Source organism: Dryobates pubescens, chromosome 36 (assembly GCF_014839835.1).
Source record: "Dryobates pubescens isolate bDryPub1 chromosome 36, bDryPub1.pri, whole genome shotgun sequence".
Classification (NCBI taxonomy): Eukaryota; Metazoa; Chordata; class Aves; order Piciformes; family Picidae; genus Dryobates; species Dryobates pubescens.
The window spans coordinates 1,724,480-1,749,972 of NC_071647.1; the positions used below are offsets into that span (position 1 = coordinate 1,724,480).

A 25,493-nucleotide genomic window follows, 5' to 3' on the forward strand; every position below is an offset into this window, starting at 1 on the left:
GCTCCAAAGGCAGCCTCCCCAGGGAGGTTTGCAAAGCCTTTTGGGGGCAAGGTTCTGATGGTTTATTCCTCCTTCTCTTTCTGTTTTCCAGTCTGAAAGGCACTTTATTATGCAAGTAGTCTGTGAAGCAACTCAGTGTCCAGACACAAGGGTGAGTGGCATGAGGTATCTGGGGGAGGGTTGGGGCAAGCTGCTTACAACCTTTCTGGCAGCCCCAAGCAGTTGGGAAGTGAAGGAAAGGCCTCTGTGAAATGCAAGGGGCAGGTCTGGAGCTCTCAAACACATTGCAGAGGGGAAGCTTGAGGTAGTAGCCAAGCACCAGGGAGGGTTCAGTTAGCTGCTTGTGGTGGGATGTGGAGCAATGAGCAGCCTGGAGTCAGCCTGTGGCAGGTTGTGGCCCTGCCTGGCTCTCAGAGCTCCCAGTCCTGATCCTTTCTCTCTAACAAATTCTAGAGGGGAAGGTTGAAGCAGTAACCAAGCACCAGGGAGGGTTAAGTTAGCTTCTTGTGGTGGGATGTGGAGCAATGAGCAGCCTGGAGTCAGCCTGTGGCAGGTTGTGACTCCTCTTGGCTCTCAGAGCACTCAGAGCTCCCAGCTCTGATCCTTTCTCTCCCAACAAATTCCAGAAGGAGAGTTTGAAGCAGTAACCAAGCACCAGGGAGGGTTCAGTTAGCTGCTTGTGGTGGGATGTGGAGCAAGGAGCAGCCTGGAGTCAGCCTGTGGCAGGTTGTGGCCCTGCCTGGCTCTCAGAGCTCCCAGTCCTGATCCTTTCTCTCTAACAAATTCTAGAGGGGAAGGTTGAAGCAGTGCCCAAGCACCAGGGAGGGTTCAGTTAGCTGCTTGTGGTGGGATGTGGAGCAATGAGCAGCCTGGAGCCAGCCTGTGGCAGGTTGTGGCCCTGCCTGGCTCTCAGAGCTCCCAGCTCTGATACCTCCAACAGAATTCTAGAGGGGAAGCTTGAAGCAGTGCCCAAGCACCAGGGGAGGTTCAGTTAGCTGCTTGCGGTGGGATGTGGAGCAGTGGGCAGCCTGGAGCCAGCCTGTGGCAGGTTGTGGCCCTGCCTGGCTCTCAGAGCTGCCAGCCCTGCCTCTCTCCCTGGCTGCAGGTACGAGTGGCTGCCTTACAGAATCTGGTGAAGATCATGTCCCTCTACTATCAGTACATGGAGACCTACATGGGGCCTGCCCTCTTTGCTGTGAGTGCTGGAGCTCCTCACCCACTGCTGCCTTCTCCTTCACCCTGATCCCCAGAGGAGGAGGAGGAACCTCTGTGGCCCCTGCTGGTTGGGTTTGCTGGCTGGGCCTGGGAATCCCTCTCCTGGCAAAGGCCAGGAGGCTCCCAGAGCTCACAGGGAGGTCTGGGTGGGAAGGGGCCTCCAAAGGTCATCCAAGTGCAGCTTCCCCTGCAGTCAGCAGGGACATCCTGCGCTGGAGCAGGTGGCCCAGAGCTTTGTGGAGCTTCACCTTGAGGATCTCCAGGGGTGAGGCCTCAACCACCTCCCCCTGGGCAGTGTTCCACAAGGCCTCTGCAGGCCTTGCTCTGCAGAACCTCTGAGGCCCTGATGGCAACTTCCAGAGGGGGTTTGACTTCAGGAAGAGTAATTCCAGGGATTCTTGGGGTGGTTTGGGTTGGAAGGGGCCCACAAGGTCAGCCCAGGTTGCTCCAGGCCCCCAGCCAGCCAGGCCTGGAGCACAAGGTGGGGATCTGGTTTCAGACACTCTTGAGTCTTCTGCTGCTGGCTGGCCAGAGGCTGGGGCACACATCTGAGGAGCAACATCTTGCTGACCACCCTTCTCTTCCCCCCTCCTCTCTTTCCTCTTGCTGAAGATCACAATTGAAGCAATGAAAAGTGACATAGATGAGGTGGCCCTGCAGGGAATAGAGTTCTGGTCCAATGTCTGTGATGAGGAGATGGACCTGGCCATAGAAGCATCTGAGGTGAGCTCACAAACCACATCTGAGAAGCAGCAGAATGGCCCTGGGTGGTCTCTTTGGGCAGTGGGGGCTCCTCCTGGGGGACTGGGGGCTCCTCCTGCTCTCCTGAGTGGAACAGTGCAGGAGATCTTTCCCTCCCCCCTCTGAGCTGCTGGTGTGGTGGTGCTGGGTCTGTGATGTGGCATCATGCACCACTCTGATGCATCCTGATGCATGACTCTGACAGAAGCTGAGACCTGAGGCTGCCCCCCCCAGCTCCTGAGGCTGCAGGCAGCAGCATGGTGTTGGGGTACCCAGTGGGGTTCCTCTCTGCTGCTTAGCTCCTCAGTGCTTTGCCTGCTGAAGGGAGGTGTGGAGCTGGCAGCTCTTCCACAGGGCAGCTCCTGCAGTTCTCTTCAGTGTCCCTTTTGGGTTAGTAGAGAGCAGGTCCCTAGAGCTGGGACAGCTTTGAGAGGTTCCTTTGGAGGGTCTGAAGCTTTGGTGTGTCCTAGGAGGGCTCAGAGATCATCTGCTCCATGGGCAGGGGCAGCTCTCAGCTAGGTTTGGTTGCCCAAGGCCTCACCCAGCCTGGCCTTGAGCACCCCCAGGGAGGGAGCATGGTGTCCCCAGCAGAAGGAGGGCACTGAGCTGTTGGAGTGAGGCCAGAGGAGGCCACAAAGGGCTGCAGCACCAGGCTGAGGGCCAGCATGGAGAGGACTCCAGAGGGGGAGAACCTTAGAGCTGCCTTCCTGAATGCATCCTGCAGGAAGGCTGCAGAGGGACTGTTCCTGAGGGGGGCTGGAGCCAGCCCCAGGGGGAAGGGTTTGGAGCTGAGGCAGAGCAGGGTTGGAGTGGAGCTGAGGCAGAAGCTGCTCAGTGTGAGGCTGCTGAGGCTCTGGCCCAGGGACTCACAGGATGGAGCCTTCTGCAGGCTGCCCAGCCCCAGCTCCCTCAGCCTGTGCTCCCAGCAGAGCTGCTCCAGCCCTGGGCTCATCCCTGTGGCCTCCTCTGGGCTCTCTCCAGCAGCTCTGTGGCCTCCTGGCAAAGGACATGGATGTGAAGCTCCTGCTGGAGCTCCAGTGCCACCCCTCCTGCTTTCAGCTCAGCCTCAGCTGCCTTCTGGGAGTCACCAAAATGATTTCTCCCCTCCCAGCCTGGAAGCTCCTGGAAGGAGAGAGGGTGGGGGGGGAAAAGCTTCCCTGGCAGCTTCTGCTGGGACCAGGCTGTGACCCCCAAGTGCTGCAAATGCTGCATGGCAGCTGCCTGCCTCCTCCTCAGCATCCAGAGGCAGGCAAGCTCAGGCTGCTCCTCTGCAGCCAGCAGGGAAAGCTGAGCCCAGCTTCAGCCCAGCAAATCCTCAGGGTCAGGGAGGCTCTCTTGGAGCTTCCCTGAGGCTTGAGCAGCTCCAATCTGCTGAGCTACATCAGCCCCAGGGAAGGAGGGAGAAGGAGTTCTTGGCTCCTCCACAGGCCTGGAAGGGTTTGGGGGGGGTTTGGGGGGGTGAGGGGTCTGGTGGTGGGGTGAGGGATTTGCTTCAGCCTCAGTGAGCAAAAAAGATTGCTCAGGGCTGAGAGAATTTATGGTCTGGGGGGGGGGGGGAGGGGAGAGGGAAATGATGGAGTAAAGGCTTGGGGTGAAACAGCACTGGGCTGAGTGGGGGCTAAAATGCTGGGGGGGGGCTGGGGAGAAAGGAGCAGCTCTGGGGCTGAACTGAAAATAGCTTCTTTGGGGGCCTAAAATTGGGGGGGGACACACCTAAAAAGTGATTCTTTATCAGGCTGAAGTTGTGAGGTGAAAGGAAAAATGCTGCCTTGAGGCTGAAATTTGGGGTGAAAGACCAAGAATCCTTCTTTAGGGGGTCAGAAACTCCAGGCTGGAGTAAAAATGATCATTTCTGGGCCTGAACTTTGGGCTGGGAGGGGAAAAAAGATCATTTCTGGGTCTGAACTTGTGAGGTGAGCTAAGAAATGATCATTTAGGAGGCTGAACTTTGGGGTGGAAAACCAAAAGTCATTATTTAGGGCCTCTAAACTTCTAGGCTGGAATAAAAATGATCATTTCTGGGTCTGAGCTTTGGGCTGGGAGGGGAAAAAGATCATTTCTGGGTCTGAATATTGGGCTGGGAGAGGAAAAAGATCATTTCTGGGTCTGAACATTGGGCTGGGAGGGGAAAAAGATCATTTCTGGGTCTGAATATTGGGCTGGGAGGGGAAAAAGATCGTTTCTGGGTCTGAATATTGGGCTGGGAGGGGAAAAAGATCATTTCTGGGTCTGAATATTGGGCTGGGAGGGGAAAAAGATCATTTCTGGGTCTGAATATTGGGCTGGGAGGGGAAAAAGATCATTTCTGGGTCTGAACATTGGGCTGGGAGGGGAAAAAGATCATTTCTGGGTCTGAATATTGGGCTGGGAGGGGAAAAAGATCATTTCTGGGTCTGAACATTGGGCTGGGAGGGGAAAAAGATCATTTATGGGTCTGAATATTGGGCTGGAAGGAAGAAAAGATCATTTCTGGGTCTGAACATTGGGCTGGGAGGGGAAAAAGATCATTTCTGGGTCTGAACTTAGGGCTGGGAGGGGAAAAAGATCATTTCTGGGTCTGAATATTGGACTGGGAGGGGAAAAAGATCATTTCTGGGTCTGAACTTGTGGGCTGGGAGGGGAAAAAGATCATTTCTGGGTCTGAACATTGGGCTGGAAGGAAGAAAAGGTCATTTCTGGGTCTAAAATTGTGAGGTGAGGTAAGAAATGATCATTTAGGAGACTGAACTTTGGGGTGAAAGACCAAAACTCATTCTTTAGGGGCTCTAAACTTCTAGGCTGGAATAAAAATGATCATTTCTGGGTCTGAGCTTTGGGCTGGGAGGCAAAAAGATCACTTCTGGGCCTGAACTTGTGGGCTGGGAGGGGACAAAGATCACTTCTGGGTCTGCACTTCTGGGCTCCAAATCCAGCTGCTCATTCTGTGGTCATCCCTTGGGGCTGGAGATGAACTTTTGGGGGGGGAGAGGGCATTGTTCTGCCTGCTGCTTGCACACATCCAGCTGCAAATCAGCACTTCAGCCTTGAAGGCCTCCAGATGCATCCCAACCAGCTTGGCAAAGGAGGTGAAGATAGAGCTGGGGCTTAAACCCAACCCCCCCCGAGGGAGAGCCAAGGATTAAAGGTTCAGTTTGAGCTCTAGGCTCTCTCTTTGCTGCCTGTGGGTTAGTTTCTTTGGGGGGGGGGGGGGGGGCTCAGCTGGGAATGAAGCAGAAGAAAGCTTTGGGCTGACAAATTCCAGCTGGGCTTGGCTCAGGGTGGCCTTGAGCTGCTTTGTTTGGGTTTAGGATGGAGAGGGAGGACCAAACAAGGCCAGAGAGGAGGTTTTTATCTACTGGGGAGTTGCCTCCTGCTCTCCTTTCTGAGCCCCTGGGAGGCATTTCTGGGCTTTGATGGCTTTGTGTCACCTTCTCTTCCAGGCAGCAGAGCAGGGAAGGCCTCCAGAGCACACCAGCAAATTTTATGCCAAGGGAGCACTGCAATATTTGGTCCCAATCCTGACCCAGACCTTAACAAAACAGGTGAGTGGCAAAGCCCCCTGCTGCACACCTCCCACCCCCCCAAACCCACCCTGGGAGCAGCAGAATGTCCCTGGGGGCCACTGCAGCCTTGCAGAGGTGACTTTGGCACCTCCTGGGTGCTTCAGGTGGTTGAGGGCAGTCCCTGGTCTGTGATGAGACATCATGCACCACTCTGAGGGAATGATGCATGGATTTCAAGGGCTGAGACTGGGGGGCTGCCCCTGGGGTCCTCCTCGTGCTGGGCTCTCCTCACACCTGCTTGGGGTTGGTGTTGCTGAAGTGCTTCTGTGGCCCCAGTGAAATGGTGAGGAGGGAGAGAGGGCCAGGGAGCTTCTCCTCCCCTTCTGCTTTGCCCTGCTGAGGCCACAGCTGGAGGGCTGGGGGCAGTTTGGGGCTCCCCCCAGATCAAGAGAGGCAGAGAACTGCTGGAGAGGGCCCAGAGGGGGCTGTGAGGGGGATGAAGGGCCTGGAGCAGCTCTGTGAGGAGCAAAGGCTGAGAGCATGGAGAGGAGCAGCCCCAGAGGGGAGCTGAGCAGTGCTCAGCCAGAGCTGAAGGCTGGGGGGCAAGAGGCTGGGGCCAGGCTCTGCTCAGTGCTGCCCAGGGACAGGGCAAGGGGCACAGAGTGCAGCCCAGGAGGAGAAAGTTGTTTGGTGTGAGGCTGCTGGAGGCCTGGAGCAGGCTGCCCAGAGAGGCTGAGCAGAGCTCCCAACCCCCCCTGGGCACTGTGCTGCTGGGGGAGCCCTGCTGGGGGGCAGGGTAGGGTTGGTCTGGGTGGGCTCCAGAGGAGCAGAGAGCAGGCTCTGCACCACTGGAGGCCCCAGGCCTGGCTTCCTGAGCTGGGGAGCCCAAGTTTCATCTAGCACCTGCTGAGCACTTCCCAGGGCCTTGTTTGGCCTCAGCTGCCCAGCCTGATCAAAAGGAAAGGAGCCATGTGCTTCAGCAGGGCTAATTAGGCACTGTTAATTAAGCCATGCAGCATGGAGTTCATTTGGCTGCCAGCAAGGAGCTGGGGGGGAGGGGGAACCACTTTGGGTGCCCTTGGCACCTCCAGGGGAGTTGCTTCCTTGGTTTGTGTCTCTGCTTGGATGCAGAGAGTTCACTTGCAGGAGGCTCCAAAGTGCTGCTCGGAGCAGGGCAGATGAAAGAGTCAGGAGGTAGAGAGCTTCAGAGGGATCTGGGCTGCCAGTGAGGGGGAAGAGGAAGAAGCTCTTCAGCTGCTCCCAGTGGCCACTCTGTGCTGCTGCCCGGATCAAAGGGACAGCATCTGGAGCAAGAGGAGAGGGGAAGCAGCCTGGGAGCTGAGTGAGGCTGCTGGAGGTGTGGCAGGCAGCAGCTGGCAGCCTCGTCCTGGGCAGGGGGCAGCCCAGCCAGGGGCAGGGGCAGCCCAGCCAGGGGCAGGGGGCAGCCAGGCAGGGGCAGGGGCAGCCAGGCAGGGGCTGGGGCGGCCCGGCAGGGGCAGGGGCAGCTGGGCAGGGGCAGGGGCAGCCGGGCAGGGGCAGGGGCAGCCAGGCAGGGGCAGGGGGCAGCCTGGCAGGGGGCAGCCTGGCAGGGGGCAGCCTGGCAGGGGGCAGCCTGGCAGGGGCAGGGGAAGCCAGGCAGGGGCAGGGGGCAGGGGCAGCCGGGCCGGGGCAGGGGGCAGCCGGGCAGGGGCAGCCGGGCAGGGGCAGGGGGCAGCCAGGCAGGGGCAGGGGCAGCCTGGCAGGGGCAGGGGGCAGCCTGGCAGGGGCAGGGGGCAGCCTGGCAGGGGCAGGGGGCAGCCAGGCAGGGGCAGGGGGCAGCCAGGCAGGGGCAGCCTGGCAGGGGCTGGGGGCAGCCTGGCAGGGGGCAGCCTGGCAGGGGGCAGCCAGGCAGGGGCAGCCTGGCAGGGGCTGGGGGCAGCCGGGCAGGGGGCAGCCGGGCAGGGGGCAGCCTGGCAGGGGCAGGGGGCAGCCAGGCAGGGGCAGGGGGCAGCCAGGCAGGGGCAGGGGGCAGCCTGGCAGGGGGCAGCCTGGCAGGGGGCAGCCTGGCAGGGGCAGCCAGGCAGGGGCAGGGGGCAGCCAGGCAGGGGCAGGGGGCAGCCAGGCAGGGGCAGGGGGCAGCCAGGCAGGGGGCAGCCTGGCAGGGGCAGTCTGGCAGGGGGCAGCCTGGCAGGGGCAGGGGGCAGCCTGGCAGGGGCAGCTCACTCAGCTTCCAGCCCTGGCTTCCTCTCTGCAGAGCAGCTCCCACCCTGGGGAGATCCCACAGGCTGCTGCCTGGGAGGGCTGGGGGCTTTTTTTCCCACCCCCCTCTAGACTGAGCCTGGTGCTGGTCTCACCTCTCCCAGGATGAAAATGATGATGATGATGACTGGAACCCCTGCAAAGCAGCAGGAGTCTGCCTGATGCTGCTGGCCACCTGCTGTGAGGATGACATTGTGCCCCACGTGCTGCCCTTCATCAAGGAGCACATCAAGAACCCAGACTGGAGGTACAGAGATGCAGCTGTGCTGGCTTTTGGCAGCATCTTGGAAGGACCAGAGCCAAACCAGCTCAAACCATTGGTGATCCAGGTGAGACCCACTGGCAGCTGAACCTCTGAGGGGCCTGGGAGCCTTCTCGTGTGAGGAGCAAAGGCTTGAGAGCTGCTGAGGAGAAAGCTCTTCCCTGAGGGAGGAATTGGCCCCTGGGATGTGCTGCCCAGGGGGGTGGTGGAGTCCCCGTGCCTGGAGGGGCTCAGGATGGGCTCAGCTGTGGCACTGGGAGCTGTGGTGGAGCTGGCAGGAGGGGCTGGGTGGCAGCAGGCTGGGCTGGAAGGCTCAGCTGTGGAGCTGGCAGGAGGGGCTGGGTGGCAGCAGGCTGGGCTGGAAGGGCTCAGATGCAGCTCTGGGAGCTGGCAGGGGGGGCTGGGTGGCTGCAGGCTGGGCTGGAAGGCTCAGTGTGGAGCTGGCAGGAGGGGCTGGGTGGCAGCAGGCTGGGCTGGAAGGGCTCAGATGCAGCCCTGGGAGCTGTGGTGGAGCTGGCAGGAGGGGCTGGGTGGCAGCAGGCTGGGCTGGAAGGCTCAGTGTGGAGCTGGCAGGGGGGGCTGGGTGGCAGCAGGCTGGGCTGGAAGGGCTCAGATGTGGAGCTGGCAGGGGGGGCTGGGTGGCAGCAGGCTGGGCTGGAAGGCTCAGTGTGGAGCTGGCAGGAGGGGCTGGGTGGCAGCAGGCTGGGCTGGAAGGGCTCAGTGTGGAGCTGGCAGGGGGGGCTGGGTGGCAGCAGGCTGGGCTGGAAGGGCTCAGTGTGGAGCTGGCAGGGGGGGCTGGGTGGCTGCAGGCTGGGCTGGAAGGGCTCAGTGTGGAGCTGGCAGGAGGGGCTGGGTGGCAGCAGGCTGGGCTGGAAGGGCTCAGCTGTGGAGCTGGCAGGAGGGGCTGGGTGGCAGCAGGCTGGGCTGGAAGGGCTCAGCTGTGGAGCTGGCAGGAGGGGCTGGGTGGCAGCAGGCTGGGCTGGAAGGGCTCAGCTGTGGAGCTGGCAGGAGGGGCTGGGTGGCAGCAGGCTGGGCTGGAAGGCTCAGATGTGGAGCTGGCAGGAGGGGCTGGGTGGCAGCAGGGTGGGTTGGAAGGGCTCAGATGCAGCCCTGGGAGCTGGCAGGAGGGGCTGGGTGGCTGCAGGCTGGGCTGGAAGGGCTCAGTGTGGAGCTGGCAGGAGGGGCTGGGTGGCAGCAGGCTGGGCTGGAAGGGCTCAGATGCAGCCCTGGGAGCTGTGGTGGAGCTGGCAGGAGGGGCTGGGTGGCAGCAGGCTGGGCTGGAAGGCTCAGTGTGGAGCTGGCAGGAGGGGCTGGGTGGCAGCAGGCTGGGCTGGAAGGCTCAGTGTGGAGCTGGCAGGAGGGGCTGGGTGGCAGCAGGCTGGGCTGGAAGGCTCAGTGTGGAGCTGGCAGGAGGGGCTGGGTGGCAGCAGGGTGGGTTGGAAGGGCTCAGATGCAGCCCTGGGAGCTGGCAGGAGATGCTGGGTGGCAGCAGGCTGGGCTGGAAGGCTCAGTGTGCAGCTGGCAGGAGATGCTGGGTGGCAGCAGGCTGGGAGGGCTGTGCTGGGAGGGCTGAGGCTGATGCTGTGCCCCTGCCTGCCCAGGCCATGCCCACCCTGATCGAGCTGATGAAGGACCCCAGCGTGGTGGTGCGCGACACAACCGCCTGGACCGTGGGCAGGATCTGCGAGATGCTGCCCGAGGCTGCCATCAACGACATCTACCTGGCCCCCCTGCTGCAGTGCCTGATGGAGGGGCTGAGTGCTGAGCCCAGGGTGGCCTCCAATGTCTGCTGGGTAAGGCCAGCCCCGCAGGGCCTCTCCTCCCCTCCGCTCCCCCCCGGCGGCAGAGCGGCTCAGAGCTGCTGCAGGGAGCCCAGAGGAGGCCACAAGGATGAGCCCAGGGCTGGGGCAGCTCTGCTGGGGGCTCAGGCTGAGGGAGCTGGGGGGCTGCAGCCTGCAGGGGAGAAGGCTCCAGGGGGAGCTCAGAGCTGCTGAAGGCATCCTGCAGAGAGACTGCTGCTGAGGGGGGCTGGGGACAGCCCCAGGGGGAAGGGTTTGGGGCTGAGGCAGAGTGGAGCTGAGGCAGAAGCTGCTCAGTGGGAGGCTGCTGAGGCTCTGGCCCTGGCTGCCTCCTGCCTGGGGTTGCTCAGGGCCAGGCTGGGTGAAGCCTTGAGCAGCCAAGCTGAGAGCTGTCCCTGGGCAGGAGGTTGGAGCAGATGAGCCCTGAGCTCCCTCCCAGCCTGAGCCCCTCTGGGGTTCTCTCATGGGGTACTTTCTGTGCAGCTGGGTGGCTCTGGTGAGGCCCTGAGCAGCTGAGTCTGGCTGAGAGCTGTCCCTGCCCATGGCAGGGGGGTGCAGGAGATGAGCCCTGAGGTCCCTTCCCCCCTGAGCCATTCTGTGAGCTGGAGCTGCACAGACCCCAGGTGCTTGCACCCTGAGCTGGGCTCCAGAGGTGGCTCCTGGCCTGGTCCTGCAGCACACAGCACTGCTCTTGAGCCTTCAGGCCAGCTCAGGGCTGGTTTGAGGCTCTGCCAGGAAGAAGTCAAGGGGAGGTGGGGGAGGAAATAACCAGGGGAGGCTTAGATTGGGTTCCTGGCCTGCAGGAGTGGTCAGGGATTGGAGCAGGCTGCCCAGGGAGGTGCTCCAGGCCAGGCTGGCTGAGGCCTTGAGCAGGCTGGGCTGGTGGGGAGGGGTCCCTGCCCATGGCTGGGGGGTTGCAACTGCCTGCTCTTGAAGCTCCCTTCCAACCCATCCTGTGCCTCTCTGAATGGCAACTCAGCTTCCACAGGCAGTGAAGGGTTTGTCCTCTGGGCCTCCTGTCAGAGGAGAAAGGGAAATGGCCTCAAGGTGCACCAGGGGAGGCTCAGGTTGGATGTGAGGAGGAAGCTGCTGGGGAGGGGGGAGGGGGGCTTGGTGTGGCTCCATTTGTGAGAGGCTGTGCTTGGGGCTTTGGAGGTGAGCTCAGCTGAGCCCCAGCACTGCCTCTTGTGTGCTCCAGGCCTTCTCCAGCCTTGCTGAAGCTGCCTATGAAGCTGCAGATGTAGCTGATGATCAGGAGGAGCCAGCAACCTACTGCTTGTCCTCTTCCTTTGAGCTGATAGTGCAGAAGCTGCTGGAGACTGCAGACAGGTAACCCTGCAGCAGCAGTTCAGCTGCAGCTCTTGCAGCACAGATGCTCTCTGGTTTCTGCAGGCTGTGGGAGCTCCTCCTTGGCAGCCTCACAGCTGAGTGCTGCTGCCCAGGAGCAGGGCTCTGCAGCTTCCTGGCCTCCCCTGGGCTCCCAAGTGCCAGGGCCCAGGAAGAAAGCCTCACACAGGATCACTGCCCAGGGCTTTTCTCCCCATCTGGAGCAGGGTGCTCAGGGAGGATGTGGATGTCCCTGCCTGGAGGTGTCCCTGCTGACTGCAGGGGGATTGGACCTTTAAGGTCCCTTCCAACCCAAACCATGCTGAGATTCTATGATCTCCTTCCAGGCAGGGTAAAACCACCCTGGAGGATGCTGCTCAGCCCTGGAGGTCATCCTGAGGAGGCTCTGAGCAGCCCACCCTGGTTGCAGATGCCCCTGCAGAGTGCAGGAGGGTTGGCTTAGGTCACCTTTAAAGGTCCCAACCCATTCTATGATCACCCTGGAGGATGCTGCTGGCCTCTGGAGGTCATCCTGAGGAGGCTCTGAGCAGCCCACTCTGGCTGCAGATGTCCTGGGGACTGTAGGAGGGTTGGCTTAGGTCACCCTTAAAGGTCCCAACCCATTCTTTGGTCTCCCAGGCAGGGTAAAACCACCCTGGAGGATGCTGCTGGCCTCTGGAGGTCATCCTGAGGAGGCTCTGAGCAGCCCACCCTGGCTGCAGATGCCCCTGCAGAGTGCAGGAGGGTTGGCTTAGGTCACCTTTAAAGGTCCCAACCCATTCTATGATCACCCTGGAGGATGCTGCTCTGCCCTGGAGGTCATCCTGAGGAGGCTCTGAGCAGCCCACTCTGGCTGCAGATGTCCTGGGGACTGCAGGAGGGTTGGCTTAGGTCACCCTTAAAGGTCCCAACCCCTTCCCTGATCTCCCAGCCAGGGTCACACCACACTGGCAGATGTGGGCCTCAGGCTTCTTCCTCTGCTCCTGGGATTGCTGTCGGTGCCTGAAGCTTGTGGAGCTTCCAAAAGTAGCTTCCCCACTTCCTGCCCAGGCTGTGGGGTGCAGGAGGCACAGCACTGAGGCTGAGCTCTGGTTTTCTCCCCTGACCTGCTGCCCAGCAGCCAGCCTGCCCCTGGGAGCTGTGCATGGATCTCTTCCCTTGCAGACCTGATGGCCACCAGAACAACCTGAGGAGCTCTGCTTATGAGTCCCTGATGGAGATAGTGAAGAACAGTGCCAAGGATTGCTACCCTGCTGTGCAGAAGACCACTCTGGTCATCATGGAGAGACTGCAGCAAGTGCTGCAGATGGAGGTGAGGGGAAAACAACCTCAGTCTGAGACCTCTGAGGTGCCAGGAGCTGGGTCTGGTGCTGCCTGTGCTGTGTTGGTTCCTCTGATGGAGAGGAGAGCCCAGGGCTGGAGCAGCTCTGCTGGGGGCTCAGGCTGAGGGAGCTGGGGGGCTGCAGCCTGCAGGGGAGAAGGCTCCAGGGGGAGCTCAGAGCTGCTGGAGGGACCCTGCAGGGAGGCTGCAGAGAGACTTTGGCTGAGGGGGGCTGGGGACAGCCCCAGGGGGAAGGGTTTGGGGCTGAGGCAGAGCAGGGGCAGAGTGGAGCTGAGGCAGAAGCTGCTCAGTGTGAGGCTGCTGAGCCTCTGGCCCTGGCTGCCTCCTGCCTGGGGGTGCTGAGGGCCAGGCTGGATGAGGCCCTGAGCCAACCAAGCTGAGAGCTGTCCCTGGGCATGGCAGGAGGTTGGAGATGAGCCCTGAGCTCCCTTCCCCCCTGAGCCACCCTGGGGCAGTTTCCTTGCAGCTGGGTGGCTCTGGTGAGGCTCTGAGCAGAGCCTCCTGTGTGGGACCCCCTGCAGCCCTCAGTGCTGCCAGGAGCAGAGCAGGCAGCCTCCAGCTGCCCCAGGGCAGGCCTGGGTTGGGCAGGAGGAACAATTTCTGCCCTGGAAGGGTTGCCAGGGCCTGGCCCAGGCTGCCCAGGGCAGTGGTTTGGGCTCAAACCCACAGAGCTGTGGTGCTGAGGCCTTGGCAGGGTTGGGTGAATGGTTTGGAGTTGATGCCCTGAGAGGTCTTTTCCAGCCCAGACAATTCCCTGGCTGCCTCCTGGCTCCCCCTGGATGTGGCTGCAGCCTTTCCACTCCTGGCCTCTGTTCTTTTCCAGTCTCACATCCAGAGCACTTCTGACAGGATCCAGTTCAATGATCTCCAGTCTCTGCTTTGTGCTACTCTCCAGGTAGGTTCCTGTCCCCTGTGCTTCTGGAGGCCTTTCTGTGCCCTGAGGATGCAGCCTGGGAGCTGTTGATGGGAAGTGAAGGAGGAAAGCAGGGTCCTGGTGCCCCAGCTGGCAGGGGGGAGGGGCTGCAAGGTTCAGAGGGCTCCAGCAGAGAGCTGGGTTGGGAAATTGAGGGCAGTGTGAGGGGAGAGCAGTGGCTGTGGCTGTGCTGTGCTGTGCTGGCAGCCTGCTGCTGCTGAAGAATCCTCCCTTTGGTTGCTGCAGACAGGGGGGAGGGAGCCAAAGCCTTCATCATGCCTCTAATCCCTTCCTCTGCCTCTCCTGGTTGCTGTTGCTTCAGCTGGCCCTGGCTGAGGTGCACTGAATGGCCTTGGAGTGAAGCAGGCTTGGGGGGGCTGGGGCATGGCAGCTCCTGGCTTGCTCCTGCCAGGCCTGCCTGAGGACAGCCACATTGCCTCCCCCTGCCCCAGCACAGGCTCCTCAGGAGGCTCAGGAGCAGCCTCTGAGGCAGGTGGGGCTTGGTGGTGAAGCTTTGCTCCCTCTGTGCCCCCTCAGCAGCAGCCTTGAAGCCCTCAGGACAGCCTGCACTGGGCTGCAAGGCAGCCTCCAAGGGCACCTTGCCCAAGCCCCCTGCAGGGAGCCCTCCAGCCAGAGCAGGCTGCCCAGGGCCACAGCAAAGCTGCCCCTGAGTGTCTGCAGGGCTGGGGCTGAGCTCAAGCACCTCCCTGGGCAGCCTGGGCCTCAGGAGCTTCCTCCAGCCCCTCCTGAGCAGCCCCTGGCCTGCAGCTCCCCTGCAGCCCCCTGGCCTGCAGCCCCTCCTGAGCAGCCCCTCCTGAGCAGCCCCTCCTGAGCAGCCCCTCCTGAGCAGCCCCTCCTGAGCAGCCCCTCCTGAGCAGCCCCTCCTGAGCAGCCCCTCCTGAGCAGCCCCTCCTGAGCAGCCCCTCCTGAGCAGCCCCTCCTGAGCAGCCCCTGGCCTGCAGCCCCTCCTGAGCAGCCCCTGGCCTGCAGCCCCTCCTGAGCAGCCCCCTGGCCTGCAGCCCCTCCTGAGCAGCCCCTGGCCTGCAGCCCCTCCTGAGCAGCCCCCTGGCCTGCAGCCCCTCCTGAGCAGCCCCTGGCCTGCAGCCCCTCCTGAGCAGCCCCCTGGCCTGCAGCCCCTCCTGAGCAGCCCCTCCTGAGCAGCCCCTCCTGAGCAGCCCCTCCTGAGCAGCCCCTCCTGAGCAGCCCCTCCTGAGCAGCCCCTCCTGAGCAGCCCCTCCTGAGCAGCCCCTCCTGAGCAGCCCCTCCTGAGCAGCCCCTCCAGAGCAGCCCCTCCTGAGCAGCCCCTCCTGAGCAGCCCCTGGCCTGCAGCCCCTCCTGAGCAGCCCCTCCTGAGCAGCCCCTGGCCTGCAGCCCCTCCTGAGCAGCCCCTGGCCTGCAGCCCCTCCTGAGCAGCCCCCTGGCCTGCAGCCCCTCCTGAGCAGCCCCCTGGCCTGCAGCCCCTCCTGAGCAGCCCCCTGGCCTGCAGCCCCTCCTGAGCAGCCCCCTGGCCTGCAGCCCCTCCTGAGCAGCCCCCTGGCCTGCAGCCCCTGGCCTGCAGCCCCTCCTGAGCAGCCCCTGGCCTGCAGCCCCTCCTGAGCAGCCCCTCCTGAGCAGCCCCCTGGCCTGCAGCCCCTCCTGAGCAGCCCCTCCTGAGCAGCCCCTGGCCTGCAGCCCCTCCTGAGCAGCCCCTCCTGAGCAGCCCCCTGGCCTGCAGCCCCTCCTGAGCAGCCCCTCCTGAGCAGCCCCTGGCCTGCAGCTCCCCTGCAGCCCCTGGAGGTGCTCAGGCCCAGCCTGGATGAGGCCTTGGGCTGTGGTGGGAGCTGTCCCTGCCCCATGGCAGGGGGAGGTTGGCCCTGGCTGAGCTGGGAGCTCCCTCCCCAGCCCCTCCTGAGGCTGCTGCAGGCAGTGCCCAAATCTTCCTCCCTGCTTTGCCTCCCCCCCCAGAACGTCCTGAGGAAGGTGCAGCACCAGGATGCTCTGCAGATCTCTGATGTGGTGATGGCTTCCCTGCTGAGGATGTTCCAGAGCACAGCAGGCTCAGGGGTGGTGCAGGAGGATGCCCTGATGGCTGTGGGCACCCTGGTGGAAGGTCAGTGCTGCCCTGCAGGCTGCTTGGCCTCCTGCTCAGCTTTGGCTTCCTCCTGGGGGGGGGCTGGGGGCTGGGGTTGGCCTTTGCCTGACTGCCCCTTCCCATGCCCAGTCCTAGGTGGGGAGTTCCTGAAGTACATGGATGCCTTCAAACCCTTCCTGGGCATTGGCCTCAAGAACTATGCTGAGTACCAGGTAAGGAGCAGGGCTGGCAGCCCCCTGGGGGGGCCCTGCCCCTGGGGGGGCCCTGCCCCTGGGGCTCACAGCTCCTGAGCCCAGCAGGAGTGCAGCTGTGGAGAACCCCCCAGCTGGGGGCCCCTGGCGAGCCCCCTGCCCCCCCCTGCAGCTGGGGACCCCTGGGGAGCCCCCTGCCCCCCCCTGCAGCTGGGGACCCCTGGGGAGCCCCCTGCCCCCCCCCCCCCCACTGCAGCTGGGGGCCCCTGGGGAGCCCCCTGCCCCCCCCCCCGCAGCTGGGGGCCCCTGGGGAGCCCCCTGCCCCCCCCTGCAGCTGGGGACCCCTGGGGAGCCCCCTGCCCCCCCCCTGCAGCTGGGGGCCCCTGGGGAGCCCCCTGCCCCCCCCTGCAGCTGGGGGCCCCTGGGGAGCCCCCTGCCCCCCCCTGCAGCTGGGGGCCCTTGGGGAGCCCCCTGCCCCCCTTCCCCCCCCTGCAGCTGGGGGCCCTTGGGGAGCCCCCTGCCCCCCTTCCCCCCCCTGCAGCTGGGGGCCCTTGGGGAGCCCCCTGCCCCCCCCCCTGCAGCTGGGGGCCCTTGGGGAGCCCCCTGCCCCCCCCCCTGCAGCTGGGGGCCCTTGGGGAGCCCCCTGCCCCCCCCCCTGCAGCTGGGGGCCCTTGGGGAGCCCCCTGCCCCCCTTCCCCCCCCTGCAGCTGGGGGCCCTTGGGGAGCCCCCTTCCCCCCCCTCCCCCCTGCAGCTGGGGGCCCTTGGGGAGCCCCCTGCCCCCCCCTCCCCCCTGCAGCTGGGGGCCCTTGGGGAGCCCCCTGCCCCCCCTCCCCCCTGCAGCTGGGGGCCCTTGGGGAGCCCCCTGCCCCCCCCTGCAGCTGGGGGCCCCTGGGGAGCCCCCTGCCCCACCCCTGCAGCTGGGGGCCCCTGGGGAGCCCCCTGCCCCACCCCTGCAGCTGGGGGCCCCTGGGGAGCCCCCTGCCCCCCCCTGCAGCTGGGGGCCCCTGGGGAGCCCCCTGCCCCCCCCCTGCAGCTGGGGGCCCTTGGGGAGCCCCCTGCCCCCCCCTGCAGCTGGGGACCCCTGGGGAGCCCCCTGCCCCCCCCCTGCAGCTGGGGGCCCTTGGGGAGCCCCCTGCCCCCCCCTGCAGCTGGGGGCCCCTGGGGAGCCCCCTGCTCCCCCCTGCAGTTGGGGGCCCTTGGGGACCCCCCCCCTCAGCTTGTAGCTGATGGGGAGCCCCCTTTCCACCTTGTGCCCCTTGGGGACCCCCCCCCAGCTCGTGGCCCTTGGAGCCCCCAAGCATTTGGCCCTTGGGAGCCAGCCTGGAGCCCCCTGGCCTCAGAGCTGTGCTGGGCAGCAGAGCCTCCTGGGCTCTGTGCTGCTTGGCCTGGCTGAGCAGAGGCTGCTGCCTGGGAGCCTCCAGGAGGGGCTCAGGCCCTGGGGCCCCCCGTGGGCTGGATGCTCACAGCACCCAGGTGCTGAGCTCAGTGGGCTGCAGCCACACCTGGGCACCTGGGGGGCACCTGGGAGCCCCTGGGGGCTGCCCTTTGCGGGGCACCTGGGAGCCCCTGGGGGCTGCCCTTTGGTGGGCACCTGGGAGCCCCTGGGGCTGCCCTTTGGTGGAGCCAGCTCAGCCCTTTGGGGGGCACCTGGGAGCCCCTGGGGGCTGCCCTTTGGGGGGCACCTGGGAGCCCCTGGGGGCTGCCCTTTGGTGGAGCCAGCTCAGCCCTTTGGGGGGCACCTGGGAGCCCCTGGGGGCTGCCCTTTGGGGGGCACCTGGGAGCCCCTGGGGCTGCCCTTTGGGGGGCACCTGGGAGCCCCTGGGGGCTGCCCTTTGGGGGGCACCAGCCCAGCTCTTGGGGGGCACCTGTGGTTCCCAAAGCAGAGCCTCATCCTCTGGGGGTCCTTCCCCTGGGTGGCCTGAGGGCAGAGCCAGCAGTGCTGAGGGGCCTGGAGGCTGGGGGGCAGCTGTGGGGCCTGGAGGCTGCAGCTGGGGGCTGGGGGCAGCTGGGGGGCAGCTGAGGGGCCTGGAGGCTGGGGGGCAGCTGGGGGGCAGCTGAGGGGCCTGGAGGCTGCAGCTGGGGGGCAGCTGTGGGGCCTGGAGGCTGGGGCTGGGGGCTGGGGGCAGCTGTGGGGCCTGGAGGCTGCAGCTGGGGGCTGGGGGGCAGCTGAGGGGCCTGGAGGCTGCAGCTGGGGGCTGGGGGCAGCTGTGGGGCCTGGAGGCTGGGGCTGGGATCTGGGGGGCAGCTGTGGGGCCTGGAGGCTGGGGGGCAGCTGAGGGGCCTGGAGGCTGCAGCTGGGGGCTGGGGGGCCCTGAGTCACCTGGGGGGGCCCTGTGCTGCTCTCTGCAGGTCTGCCTGGCCACTGTGGGCCTGGTTGGGGACCTGTGCAGGGCCCTGCAGTCCAACATCCTGCCCTTCTGTGACGAGGTGATGCAGCTGCTCCTGGAGAACCTGGGGGTGAGTGTTTGCCTCCTCATTAGCTGGTTAGTAACAGTTGGCTCCCAGGCTGGGAGGGGAGTGGGAGGTGGGAGAAGCAGAAGTGTTAGGCTGGCTCTGCACATCTCCTGCTTGACAACTCTTTGGCTTTGCTGGATGGAGGCAAACCTCAGATTGATTGGGGGGTGGGGAGGGGGGAGGGGAAGGGTTGGCATGGCCAGGGAATGGCTTTGGCCTGGCCCTCACCTCCACTCCTGCCCCCAGCTCTGCTCTCCCCAGCAGCAGAGGGACTCAGAGCTGCTGCAGGGAGGAGCCCAGGGCTGGGGCAGCTCTGCTGGGGGCTCAGGCTGAGGGAGCTGGGGGGCTGCAGCCTGCAGGGGAGAAGGCTCCAGGGGGAGCTCAGAGCTGCTGGAGGGATCCTGCAGGAGGGCTGCAGAGAGACTGCTGCTGAGGGGGGCTGGGGACAGCCCCAGGGGGAAGGGTTTGGAGCTGAGGCAGAGCAGGGGCAGAGTGGAGCTGAGGCAGAAGCTGCTCAGTGGGAGGCTGCTGAGCCTCTGGCCCTGGCTGCCTCCTGCCTGGGGGTGCTGAGGGCCAGGCTGGATGAGGCCCTGAGCCAACCAAGCTGAGAGCTGCCCCTGGGCATGGCAGGAGGTTGGAGATGAGCCCTGAGCTCCCTTCCCCCCTGAGCCACCCTGGGGCAGTTTCCTTGCAGCTGGGTGGCTCTGGTGAGGCTCTGAGCAGAGCCTCCTGTGTGGGACCCCCTGCAGCCCTCAGTGCTGCCAGGAGCAGAGCAGGCAGCCTCCAGCTGCCCCAGGGCAGGCCTGGGTTGGGCAGCAGGAACAATTTCTGCCCTGGAAGGGTTGCCAGGGCCTGGCCCAGGCCTCCCAGGGCAGTCTGGGATCCCTGCAGAGAGACTCACAGGAACCTCAACCTGCCTCAGCCTGAGTCCCTGTGGAGCTGTGCCCTGACCCTGGAGGCCTCTCAGGGTCCCTGCCAGGCTGCCCAGCCCTGGGGCAGGAGCTGGAGCTGAGCCTGCTGCCCTCTCTTGGCAGAATGAGAATGTCCACAGGTCTGTGAAGCCTCAGATCCTCTCTGTCTTTGGGGACATTGCCCTGGCCATTGGGGGAGAGTTCAAGAAGTACCTGGAGGTTGTCCTCAACACCCTGCAGCAGGCCTCCCAGGCCCAGGTGGATAAGGTGAGCTGGGGGCTGCCCCCTGCCCCTCCCTGCCTCAGCTGGAGGCCCCAGAGCCCTGCTCAGGGCACTGCTGAGCACCTCCCTGTCCCCTTCCAGTCTGACTATGACATGGTGGACTACCTGAATGAGCTGAGGGAGGGCTGCCTGGAAGCCTACACTGGCATTGTCCAGGGCCTGAAGGGAGACCAAGAGAATGTTCACCGTGAGTCCCTTCCCCTCCTCCCCCTTCCCTTCCCCTTCCCCTCCTCCCCCTTCCCTTCCCCTTCCCCTCCTCCCCCTTCCCTTCCCCTTCCCCTCCTCCCCCTTCCCTTCCCCTTCCCCTCCTCCCCCTTCCCCCTTCCCCTTCCCCTCCTCCCCCTCCCCTTCCCCTTCCCCTCCTCCCCCTCCCCTTCCCCTTCCCCTCCTCCCCTCCCCTTCCCCTTCCCCTCCTCCCCCTCCCCTTCCCCTTCCCCTCCTCCCCCTTCCCTTCCCCTTCCCCTCCTCCCCCTTCCCTTCCCCTTCCCCTCCTCCCCCTTCCCTTCCCCTTCCCCTCCTCCCCCTTCCCTTCCCCTTCCCCTCCTCCCCCTTCCCTTCCCCTTCCCCTCCTCCCCCTTCCCCCTTCCCCTTCCCCTCCTCCCCCTCCCCTTCCCCTTCCCCTCCTCCCCCTCCCCTTCCCCTTCCCCTCCTCCCCCTCCCCTTCCCCTTCCCCTCCTCCCCCTCCCCTTCCCCTTCCCCTCCTCCCCCCTCCCTTCCCCTTCCCCTCCTCCCCCTTCCCTTCCCCTTCCCCTCCTCCCCCTTCCCCCTTCCCCTTCCCCTCCTCCCCCTTCCCCCTTCCCCTTCCCCTCCTACCCCTCCCCTTCCCCTTCCCCTCCTCCCCCTCCCCTTCCCCTTCCCCTCCTCCCCCTTCCCTTCCCCTTCCCCTCCTCCCCCTTCCCCCTTCCCCTTCCCCTCCTCCCCCTTCCCCCTTCCCCTTCCCCTCCTCCCCCTTCCCCCTTCCCCTTCCCCTCCTCCCCCTTCCCCCTTCCCCTTCCCCTCCTCCCCCTTCCCCCTTCCCCTTCCCCTCCTCCCCCTTCCCCCTTCCCCTTCCCCTCCTCCCCCTTCCCCCTTCCCCTTCCCCTCCTCCCCCTTCCCCCTTCCCCTTCCCCTCCTCCCCCTTCCCCCTTCCCCTTCCCCTCCTCCCCCTTCCCCCTTCCCCTTCCCCTCCTCCCCCTTCCCCCTTCCCTCTCCCCCCTCTCCCCTTCCCCTTCCCCCTCCCCCCTCTCCCCTTCCCCTTCCCCCTCCCCCCTCTCCCCTTCCCCTCCCCAGAGGTGGTCAAGAAATGTGTGGCTGTGGCACCTGGGGAGGTGGTTTGATGGCCCTGGTGGGGTGGGGTTGGTGTTCTGGGAGGGCTTCTCTGCCCCCCTCAGCTCTCAGGGGCTGTTGGGTCTGGGAGGGCTTCTCCAGCCCCCTCAGGGCTGCTGTGGCCAAGCACAGCTGGGCCTAGGCCTGGAGGCAGAGGGGGAGGCAGGAGGAGCTCTGCCTGGGGGAGCTGCTCCATGCTGCTTGTCACACCCAGGGGCTCCTCCTTGCCCATTCCCTTCTGGGGGGCAGCAAACAGCTTCAGTGGGGGTGGGGGCCTTGGGGGGGGCTCTCTCCCACCCTTCATGGGTCCCTGAGTCTCCTGCCAGGAGCAGGGCAAGGGGCTGGAGCCCTTGAGGTGTTCCTCTGGCCTCTCTGCCTGAGCCTTGTTGTGGGCCCAGCCTGTGGCTCTGCTGGGCTGCCTGGGGGGGGCCCAGGAGCTGTGTCCCCACCCTGCTGGCAGCAGCCTCTCCTCTTTTGCAGCTGATGTGATGCTGGTGCAGCCCAGAGTGGAATTCATCCTGTCTTACATTGACCACATTGCTGGAGATGCAGACCACACTGATGGGGTGGTGGCCTGTGCTGCTGGGCTCATAGGGTAAGAGTCCTGCAGCCTCAGCACACCCAGCAAAGCCTTCCTGCAGCAGCCTCCCTGCTTCCAGCTGCCCTCTCCTGACCCCCCCAAGAGCTCCAGCAGCACTTCTGGGCTTCTCCAGCCTGCTGGGGGAGGTTTCACCTGAGGGGTGAAGTGGTGGTGCCCTGGCAGGGGGGGGTGCCAAGAGGGCCAAGGGCAGCCTGGCCTGCAGCAGGAGCAGGGAGCTCATCCTGCCCTGTGCTCAGCACTGCTCAGGCCACACCTGGGGCCAGCTCTGGGCTCCTCAGGTTAGTTGAGGTGCTGGAAGGTGTCCAGAGAAGGTCTGGAGCACAGCCCTGGGAGGAGAGGCTGAGGGAGCTGAGGTTGCTGAGCCTGGAGCAGAGGAGGCTCAGGGGAGACCTCCTTGGGGAGACCTGCTCTAGTGTGGGGTGCAGGGGGGTTGGAACTAGGTGACCCTTGTGGTCCCTTCCAACCCTGACTGATTCTGTGGTTCTTGCTCTCTGCAGCTCCCTGCAGGGAGGTTGGAGCCAGCTGGGGGTTGGGCTCTGCTCCCAGGCACCAGAACAAGAGGACACAGCCTCAAGCTGTGCCAGGGGAGGTTCAGGCTGGATGCTAGGAGGAAATTCTTCCCAGCAAGAGAGATTGGCCCTGGGGATGTGCTGCCCAGGGGGGTGGTGGAGTCCCCAGCCCTGGAGGTGTTCAGGCAGAGCCTGGATGAGGCCCTGGGTGCCAGGGTTGGGCTGATCAGGTGGTGCTGGGGGGGGAGGTTGGGCTGGAGGAGCTCTGAGGTCTCTTCCAGCCTGGTGAATCCTGTTCTGTAGCCATCAGCTGGAAGTGCAGGTTGGATCTGCCTCACACTTCCTGCTCCAGGAGCCTTTCATCAGACCACCCTGACCTCAGGCCCCTGGGGCACACAGGGGCTGTGGCCTGGGCACAGGAGATGGAGTTGGTCACAGCTTCAGGGAGCCCTCAGCTCTCCTGCTGCTGCAGTCAGTGCCCCCTTCACCCAGCAAGGGGGTGGGGGGTGTGCTGTGGAGCCCCCTAGGCAGCAAGGCCTTGGCAGTGCCTGGGAGGTCCTCTGTGCCCCCTTGGCCAGGCAGCAGCTGGCACCGGCAGCGCTTCCTCCTCCCACCGTTGGGCTGGCTCTGGAGCTGCTCTCCAGCCCTGCAGCTTGGCTGGGGGGGAGGGAGGGAGGCATGGGGGGGAGGGAGAGGGGAGGGAGGGAGGGAGGTGTGCAGGGCAGGGGGAGGGAGGGGAGGGAGGGAGGTGTGCAGGGCAGGGGGAGGGAGGGAGGGAGGGGGAGTGAGAGGAAGGGAGGCACATGGGTGGGAGGGAGGTGCATGAGAGAGGGAGAGGGAGAAGGAGAAGGGAGGGGTGTGAGAGGGAAGGAGGGAGGGAGGGGCATGAGAGGGGGAGGGAGAAGGAGGGAGTGGTGTGAGAGGGAAGGAGAGAGAAGGACTGGTGGGAGAGGGAGGGAAGTGCATGAGAGGAAGAAGGGAAGGAGGTGCATGAGAGGAAGGAAGAGGTGCAAGGGAGAGGGAGCAAGAGGGAGAAGGAGGGAGGGAAGCATGTGGGAGGTGTGTGAGAGGGAAGTGCATGAGGGAGGGAGGGCGGGCAGGCAGGGAGGGGAGGCAGGGAGGGAGGGAGGGCAGGCAGGGAGGGAGGGCAGGGAGGGAGGGGAGGCAGGGAGGAAGGGCAGGCAGGGAGGGAGGGCAGGCAGGGAGGGCAGGCAGGGAAGGCAGGGAGGGAGGGGAGGCAGGGAGGGAGGGCAGGCAGGCAGGGAGGGCAGGCAGGGAGGGGAGGCAGGGAGGGGAGGCAGGCAGGGAGGGAGGGAGGGCAGGCAGGCAGGGAGGGCAGGCAGGGAGGGAGGGGAGGCAGGGAGGGGGGGCAGGCAGGGAGGGAGGGCAGGCAGGGAGGGAGGGCAGGGAGGGAGGGCAGGCAGGCAGGGCAGGCAGGCAGGGCAGGCAGGGCAGGCAGCTGGCCCTGGGAGGCGCCGCGCAGGGCGGTGCTGGAGTCCCTGTCCCGGGGGGCACCCAGGGGAGGCTCAGGGCTGGCTCTGGGAGCTGTGGCTCGGGGCTGGGTGGCTGCTTGCTCTCAGTGACCTCTGAGGCCTCTCCCAGCCAGCTCAGGTCTGTGGCTGGGACCTGGCCCTGCGCCTCCCCCGAGCCTGTCCCTCCGCCCTCCCGCAGGGATCTGTGCACAGCCTTTGGCAAGGACGTGCTGAAGCTGGTGGAGGCCAGGCCCATGATCCACGAGCTGCTCACCGAGGGCAGGAGGTCCAAGACGAACAAAACCAAGACCCTGGCGACCTGGGCCACGAAAGAGCTGAGGAAGCTGAAGAACCAAGCTTGGTAAGGGGGGAGGGGGAGGCCTGGGGGGGGGCCCTGAGCGGCCTGCAGGGCGCCTTCAGGCTGGGGGAGAGCTGGGGCTGCGCAGCCTGGAGGAGAGGAGGCTCCAGGGAGACCTCAGAGCAGCCTCCAGTGCCCTGAGTGCCCCAGGAGAGCTGGGGAGGCTCCAGGGAGACCTCAGAGCAGCCTCCAGTGCCCTGAGTGCCCCAGGAGAGCTGGGGAGGCTCCAGGGAGATCTCAGAGCAGCCTGCAGTGCCCTGAGTGCCCCAGGAGAGCTGGGGAGGCTCCAGGGAGACCTCAGAGCAGCCTCCAGTGCCCTGAGTGCCCCAGGAGAGCTGAGGAGGCTCCAGGGAGACCTCAGAGCAGCCTCCAGTACCCTGAGTGCCCCAGGAGAGCTGGGGAGGCTCCAGGGAGACCTCAGAGCAGCCTGCAGTGCCCTGAGTGCCCCAGGAGAGCTGGGGAGGGACTTTGGACAAGGGCTGGGAGGGACAGGCTGAGGGACAGTGGCTTTGAGCTGGGAGAGGGCAGACTGAGAGTGGAGATGAGGAAGAGCTTAGAATAGAATTAACCAGGGTGAAAAAGACCTTTGAGATCATCCAGTCCAACCTCCCACCCAGCACCACCTGATCAACCCAACCCTGGCACCAAGGGCCTCATCCAGCCTCTTCCTAAACACCTCCAGGGCTGGGGACTCCACCACCTCCCTGGGCAGCACATCCCCAGGGCCAATCTCTCTTGCTGGGAAGAATTTCTTCCTCACCTCCAGCCTAAACCCCCCCTGGCACAGCTTGAGACTGTGTCCTCTTGTTCTGCTGCTGGCTGCCTGGGAGAAGAGCCCAGCCCCCAGCTGGCTCCAAACTCCCTGCAGGGAGCTGGAGAGAGCAAGAAGGTCTCCCCTGAGCCTCCTCTGCTCCAGGCTGAGCAACCCCAGCTCCCTCAGCCTCTCCTCACAGGGCTGTGCTCCAGAGCCCTGATGGAGAGTGAGGGTGGTGGGGAGACTCCAGTGAGGGGCTGGGGAGACTCCAGTGAGGGGCTGGGGAGACTCCAGTGAGGGGCTGGGGAGATTCTAATGAGGGCAGGGAGACACTGGAAGAGGTTGCCCAGGGAGGTTGTGGAGCTCAGGCCCAGGCTGGATGAGGCCCTGAGCCCCCTCGGGCCGGTGGGAGGTTGGCCCTTGCCTGCCCTCGGAGCTCGCTTCGGAGCCCTCTCCCCGCCTGCACCACCCTCTCTGTTGCTTCCTTTGGCAGATCTCTTACCATTGGGATACCACCAGAGAGAGAGAGAGAGAGAGAGAGAGAGAGAGAGACCCCACTGGGAAAATAGAAACAAAACCCACACAAAATCTCCAATCTTTTGAACCCCAACCGGGAAGTGAGGAGTGTGCACGGACGCTGAGCGCTTGGGAGTGAGAGGATGAGTGAGTGAGGCTTGAACACCACCACACTGCAGACCCCACCACAGCAGCAGCTGGCAGCCAAGCCTGGGCACCTGAGAAGCTAAGCAAACCCAAAACCCCACCTGGAGGAAGGTCTAACTTTGGGAGAGGAAGAGGAGGAGGAGGAGGAGGAGGTGGAGGAGAAGAAGAGCGAACCAGCGAGGACTTGGCTTCTCCAGCCTTGGCTTCTCCAGCCTTGGCTTCTCCAGCCTTGGCTTCTCCAGCCTTGGCTTCTCCAGCCTTGGCTTCTCCAGCCTTGGCTTCTCCAGCCTTGGCTTCTCCAGCCTTGGGCCCAGCACAAGGGGAGAGGGATTCAACCAACCAGTTGGAGAGGAGAGGAGAAACAAACTTGAGCTCAACTGTGGTGCTTCAGAGATGATTTTGGTTTGGGTGTTTGGGTTGTGGTTTTTTTTCCATGTTGTTTGGTTGGATTTTGCTTTTGGTGATGATGGTGATGATGGTTTTCTTCTTGCTGTTGGTCTTTCTGAGGGGCTTTGAAGCCTGGGATTGCATTGTCAGGGTGGTTGGAAGGAGATGGAAAGCTTGGAAGGGTTTCTCCAACCACCCTGTTGCTGGTTTTGAGGG

The 25,493-nt window shown here is 64.5% G+C and overlaps 1 protein-coding gene across 1 annotated transcript in view; it reads left to right on the plus strand.

Moving 5' to 3' along the window:
- The window catches only part of KPNB1 (karyopherin subunit beta 1), a 32,633-nt gene extending 9,153 nt beyond the window's left edge, over positions 1-23,480 (plus strand). Inside the window, exons 6-21 of the mRNA XM_054176794.1 lie at positions 92-151; positions 1,106-1,195; positions 1,828-1,938; positions 5,376-5,477; positions 7,781-8,005; positions 9,540-9,731; positions 10,936-11,066; positions 12,228-12,375; positions 13,229-13,300; positions 15,263-15,407; positions 15,519-15,601; positions 17,931-18,038; positions 19,070-19,213; positions 19,310-19,415; positions 21,014-21,128; positions 23,315-23,480. Of these exons, the coding sequence (XP_054032769.1) occupies positions 92-151; positions 1,106-1,195; positions 1,828-1,938; positions 5,376-5,477; positions 7,781-8,005; positions 9,540-9,731; positions 10,936-11,066; positions 12,228-12,375; positions 13,229-13,300; positions 15,263-15,407; positions 15,519-15,601; positions 17,931-18,038; positions 19,070-19,213; positions 19,310-19,415; positions 21,014-21,128; positions 23,315-23,480 (1,998 nt within the window). The remainder of the gene's footprint in view (positions 1-91; positions 152-1,105; positions 1,196-1,827; positions 1,939-5,375; positions 5,478-7,780; positions 8,006-9,539; positions 9,732-10,935; positions 11,067-12,227; positions 12,376-13,228; positions 13,301-15,262; positions 15,408-15,518; positions 15,602-17,930; positions 18,039-19,069; positions 19,214-19,309; positions 19,416-21,013; positions 21,129-23,314) is intronic.
- Positions 23,481-25,493: the final 2,013 nt, after the last annotated feature.